Raw genomic sequence first — 6,000 nt, 5'->3', positions numbered from 1 at the left:
TGGGTACAGAAGGGATGCAAAGCTATGAGACTTTAGGTTATATGAAAATCTTTCAGGTGTTCAAGGGTCAGATCAGTGGGTAACAATTAAGAGGAGGCACTCTATGGCTGCTTTGTAAACTAGTGAGTTACCTATCACTGAAGGTGTTCAATTGTTTGCTTTTCAGAGATACTGTAGAGAGGTTTGATTCGATGTTGTCTGAGATCCCTTTCCAATCCTGAAAGTCAGTGATTCACTCCTGCCTATTTGACTTGGGATTCAATGGCCCCAAACCATCTACAGTACAACAGTGAGCATATCAGCCATTCTGTTTGCCCAATTTATGAGGTGAGGCTATCACATAGAGTGGTTTGGGGTTCAAATGAGATAATATGGGCCAAAGAGAAGGTATTATTTCATAATCCAGTCCCTGTGGTACTATAAAAATAAACATTTTTCTTCACGTGCTTTATTTGAAGGCAAAAGGTAAGGGTAGAAAAGGAATTTATAAAGCATCCTTTCCCAATCTTTAGTCTATAGTACAAAGCCTGTAAAATAAATGTCAACTCCATCAAAAGTCATTACTGATTCCAGCAATGAAGTGCACAAACTTCTGCTGAAAGACTTGGGAAACAGGCCTGATGGCATCAGAGCTGCTTCTACTATTTGAAATGAAAGTCCCAATTTGGTGACAATATTCTACCACGATTCAAGGAATACAGTTTTCCCCTCACTCTGGCATAACAGTGATTGCTAACTAGGGAGTTCAGTTCATTAGAATTTTCCAACTTCCACTTGACTGATCAAGTGAATGTATACTTAAACATTCCAGAAAACAATACTGCAAAGGTAGACAGCCTCTTCCCAAATTCGACCAGAGCCTTTAAAAGCTTCATCTGTCAAATGCAATCTCTTCTTAGACTTATCACTTACCTAATCTCACTGATAAAGTACTTTAGGCATTAGGAATCTAAAGAATATAGCTACATTCCCAATCTTTGGTATTTTTTTTTAGATGGCTTACAAGTTTTCTACTAGGACTTGTTTGAGAGATGTTATATAATGCCTCTTCTCATGTACAAAATTTGAGGGGACTGCATAAATTGGCCAGTTGATTGTTTAAAAATTAGACAGAATAAGAAGCTTACCAAGATAAATATTCTAATGAGCTATAAATCCTGAAAATGTGATTTTAATTTGATGGGCTACCTAGAGCTAAGCAGCAAGGCTGTATACACTAAAATCTCACTAAATGCGAGCATGCATGCCAAGTGATTACATTTCAGATCTTCTCTTTAAGGAAAAGATCATATTTAAACAAAGAATCCTACAAATTTGAAAAGTGAGACTGACACTCCTGAACCTAACCACTTGGATGATTTCTCCTTCACTTATCTGATGGCTTTAACTGTAAAAGAAAAAGGATACAAAAGAGACATTTCAGCATGTGAAGGGGCTTTAAATGTCCACATGGGTACCAGGAGAATTTGCTTAAAACTGCTTATAAACATGGTAGAGTGAATGAGTCCCATCCTATTATTCAATAACCATGTTTGTGATGCATCTGCATAATCTAACCATGCATAAATTAGTATGTGTAATACAACACTTATTTGCATAATAATAGCAAGTTAATAGATGCTTAAAGAGCAGAGACCAACACCACCTTTAAATCAGACATGCCTCCAGGCACTTTGGCCTGTACAGACCAAGATGCCAGAAAAACAGTGAGCATCAACCAGAGGAAAACAGTCAAACCATTCATTTTTCATCCCTCTAGACATTTCACTTATTTCCCCCCACACACTGGGGAACCATTTTCAAACCACAAAATAGCTTTATATTTTAAGTGCTAGCACCCTTCTATAATAAAAATCTTAAAGAAATTACTACAGAGATTATCATCAGCAATGGTAACATAATGGGCAGTTAATTTTCTTAGAAATGTAAATAGGAAAGGCAAATTTTTAGAAAAGAATATGTTCAAAATCACAGCCACATAAAATTGGGGGCCCATCGACTGGCTTAGCAAAGTAATGACCTAGATTAGATATTTTCATGCTTTACCTCAATCCTTTAATTCAAATAACTAATTGAATCCAAAAACTCACATAGTGTATCAAGAAAAGGCTGTGCCTCTCTTCCAACCTCAGTATGAGCACATGGTACTGGGCTGGGATGTGGAAAAACATTACCAATGTCACACAAAGGAAGAGCACGATGTGGCTTTCAACCTTTAACAAAGAGGAAAAAAATCTGGAGTTTAAAAAAAATCAAAAATCAATAGAGACTTCTAAATGACTCCTTTAAGATATCACTTTTCAATTTAACAGGACAGATTTATTTGTATGTGGCTCAAATGTTCACAGTTGCTCCCTGCACCTTCATACATAGGAATGAATGTCACAGTGGCAAACGGCAGTAATGAACAATCTTACCTGAGGATATGGAAACCTCCCAAGAGCAAGCTGAGAAAGGAAATAATATTTGTCTAGTTATAGATTTGCATGCAGGGCAGATCTCCTTAAGACAGACAAGTACTAAATTTCAGAACTGTATTCAGCAAATACAAAAAGCTCACAACCTTAAATGCACAAACTAAATTACTGCTGTAATTACATTGAGAGTTGTATTTAGAATGAACATTTACATTGCACAATGCTGTATCCCCGATAAAAGATTCTAATTTTAACAACTAAACACCACCCTTATGTAGTTTCTCTTAGGAACATTCTCAGCTGTACGGGCATTATTCACATTTACAAGTGTATGACAGTTTCTTTTAGACAGAGATGTAAAACCATAGAAGACTGTTGGCTTTTCCTCTTGTAAAAATGGAAACACTTAATTGTTCCTAGCCCATAGCTCTGTAGAATTTTCAGTTATAAGTATTATAGGAAGAGTTGTAGGAAACGGGGAGTGGGCCGTATGAAACAGAAAATTTTGCCATTATTTTCATTTCCTTGTTAGTTTTTTCATCCATTCATAGTTAGAAGAAAAGAGCTACTACTAGTGGGAAAGTGGCATTTCAAGACTGTGAAGTTGGAACTGTAGTCTGAAATTCGATAAGTGAATCCTTACAGCTTCCAATTTTGCTTGATTTGTAAACGGCTATGTGTTTCTAGGCCACTCAGTTTGGGTCTTTGATTTTTCACCTGTGAAAACAAAATGATTCAACCAGGAATAGGACTGATATAAAGTGATAAGATCAAATTTACCAAACATACCATACTTTATTTAAAGAAAACAGTGGCTAAATTTTGCAACTTCATAATGTGGCCCATCGTCAGGTCTGAAATCCTTTATGTGTATTTGTAACTATTTCCGAGGTAGAATCGCTATATCAGGGAATTTTGAAGCTAGACTGGATCCAAGGAAACATCAATTCATTTCACAGACTGGAACCCCAGAGTCCCACTGAAGACGTTACCACACAGTTAATCAGTAGAAGCCTGGGAACTGACCCCAAGACTTGCAACCTAACCCAGGGTTCTTTCCAGCATATTACATTGCTTTTCTAGATCTTGAGAAGTTGTGCATTTATTTCAGAGACACTGACACTGCTAAAACATTTTTGAACTCCTCTTTTGGAACTGTGTTTAGAATCATTTCAAGTAACAGAAGAACATCTTCATTTTAATAGAACTGCATCTTATCTTGAGCTTAAAATTAGACCCCTCTGCTTTTTGATCATGTAAATTATTTGTTGACTAAAGTCTGAATGGCCTATGGGTATTACCAAAACCCAAAGCCAACTTCAAAGAATAAATATTTTGTTCCTTAATAAGGACAGACAGAAAGGTGCTGAGGTTAATTTTTAAAGTTCTAAAACCAGTTTGAGCAACACCGATGTAATAGGAATAAACAATATGACCATGTAAGGTGACTACTTGGAAACGGCCAACACTCATTTGGATGTGTGTATATATATCTCTACATGAATATATATATATATATTGGAATACCTGGTAAGTTTTGTTACCTTGTACTCATTTCTTGTATACTCAGAGTTCTCGGGTTTTCAAGATATAAAGTTCTACTATCATTGTTTCATTTGGTGGACTCATTAATCTATTCAAGTATAGATTGAAGGAAAGAGAGTGCGGATATTAAGCAAATTCCCTTTCACGGTTTTGTGTGATTATGTCTGTTGTCTTAGGAAGTGGAGGGACTCAGCTCTCCACTGCCCCCACTCTACGCCCACGCAATACAGGCTATCGTTTTGACTTACATTTTGTAAATACAGTGTGTTTCTGGCCCATGAGAATGTGCACATTCATTCAGGAGGAGCCACTGTGGTCTTTTGCGGCAGTAATGGGTGGACTAGGCATTTGCACCATTCTGTGCTGAACGGACAGGCAGTGGCAGCTCACCAAAAGCTGTCACCTATCATCACACCCATCTGCAAATTACAAGTTTTACACATTCTTTCATTTGGAAAAAGTAGCAAGAGGAGGGTCTCTCATCTGAAAAAGCTGACAGCTTAATAACTACTAGAAAACATTTAGAGCATTCTATCTGAAGTCCTTCTACAGGTGCTGCACCACTCACTCTAGTATATGTTGAACACATACCAGAGTGTTCATTAGGGCCTATGGAAGAATTCTGTCCACGCAGCTTACCAGCAGAAGAAACTTGCCCACCATACATAGTTAAGGTCTAAACTAGCTGGCCAGTGCCAACACTGGCCATTGGTTCTTGCAGATTAAAGAGCTAAGCAATGACAAAAGGAAGGCTTAAAAAAAAAAAAGAGTGGGATGAGGTGAATATGTGAACTTTTCCCACTTCAACACAAAGCCTCAAATTCTCAAGTCATCACTGTTCTATGCAGAGGCGAGGCTACAGCAGACTTGGGAATGTGCACTCATCTACTTGGCCCCCTCTCATGACTGGTAAAAAAGGTACTGAATGGCGGATGTCATTCAATTACTCTGTAAGAGGCCTCCATGCAAGAGGACAGAGACAAAATTGAGGGGAGCCTCTCTGTACCAGCCTGCTTGGGAACAGGTGGCAGTGCTTGAACTAGTGAACTCAACATTCTTGCAACCAGCTTTACTTATGTGCAGTTTCCTGATATTCTGTGGAAGCTCATTCTTACTTGTCAACTACAATCCTGGGAGGACTGTTTCTAAGGCATCTTGCAGGTCTGACCTCTCTTCAATTTGAGGGCAGAGAATGGTTTCCTGTTCTTGACCAGAGAGGTGCAACAATCATTTCCTCTCTCACAGCGTCACCACTGGGCTGCTCCAGTGGCAAGCCAAGGATTCCAATTCTGCACCACTGAAAACCAGCAGCGGTACTCGAAGGCTGGCACCAAAAGCAGTCATTTTAAGGCCCTGGGAGAGGGAGCTGCCTTCCACGGATGTCTCTGTCCTTTCAGGTTTAATGCAGCTGCAATGTTTATGTTCTACACTATTTGTCTTGTGGCAAAATAGAAGGAAATATATAGCCAAGCCCTAGAACCTTTTTATCAAGTTCAATTAGGAGAAGGTAAAAAAGGAAAAGGGCTCTTAGCAGATATGGCTGAGGCTGTCAAAAGTAAAATAAACACTGAACCCTTATGGGGAAAAGGGAGCACATATGCTATGAGTGAATATTTCAGAGACAGACGGACCTGGGGCCATTCCGTATCTTTTACCCCTACTGGTCTATTAATCTACTTGCATTTCCCCAGTTTTTGTTGTCAAGGTATTATAAATTAGGAAACTTACAAAAGAGAGTATGTAATCTTCTCTGAAATGGCCTGCAGATATGTCACTGTACTAAATGTGTTTCAGATTTAATGAAGCTTTAATGTCCTTTTTAATTTTGCCTGTTTCTGTATCACCAGGGGTCGGGCAAGGCAATCAGCACTCAAGAGGGTGGTTTGGTTTAAAACTAGGAAAAAACTCATTTGCTTATGAGTTGCACTGTATTTTCTTAATTAAATTTACTGAGTAAAATGGTTTAAGTTCAGCCAACCAATGACCTCTGTGCGTAGATTTAGATTTATAAATAGGTTAACAGTTAAAGAAGGAAAAA

The 6,000-nt window shown here is 38.3% G+C and overlaps 1 protein-coding gene across 17 annotated transcripts in view; it reads right to left on the bottom strand.

Annotated features, from left to right (window-relative positions):
• MAP2K5 (mitogen-activated protein kinase kinase 5) overlaps positions 1–6,000 on the bottom strand; it is a 262,400-nt gene that overhangs the window by 73,555 nt on the left and 182,845 nt on the right. For 9 of the 17 annotated variants that reach the window (XM_057723000.1, XM_057722999.1, XM_057723003.1 and 6 more), the window contains one exon: positions 2,091–2,213. The exons of 4 other annotated variants lie outside the window; for them this stretch is intronic. In XM_057723000.1, coding sequence (XP_057578983.1) covers positions 2,091–2,213 — 123 coding nt within the window. Of the gene's footprint in view, positions 1–2,090; positions 2,214–2,417; positions 2,448–6,000 lie in introns of all 17 variants that reach the window. 4 more of the 17 variants (XM_057723002.1, XM_057723012.1, XM_057723013.1 and 1 more) reach the window with 1 other exon arrangement.

Source organism: Hippopotamus amphibius, chromosome 2 (genome assembly GCF_030028045.1).
Source record: "Hippopotamus amphibius kiboko isolate mHipAmp2 chromosome 2, mHipAmp2.hap2, whole genome shotgun sequence".
NCBI classification, from domain to species: Eukaryota; Metazoa; Chordata; class Mammalia; order Artiodactyla; family Hippopotamidae; genus Hippopotamus; species Hippopotamus amphibius.
The sequence above is the reverse complement of the archived record's forward strand: the minus strand, read 5'-3'. Positions and strand labels throughout refer to the sequence as shown.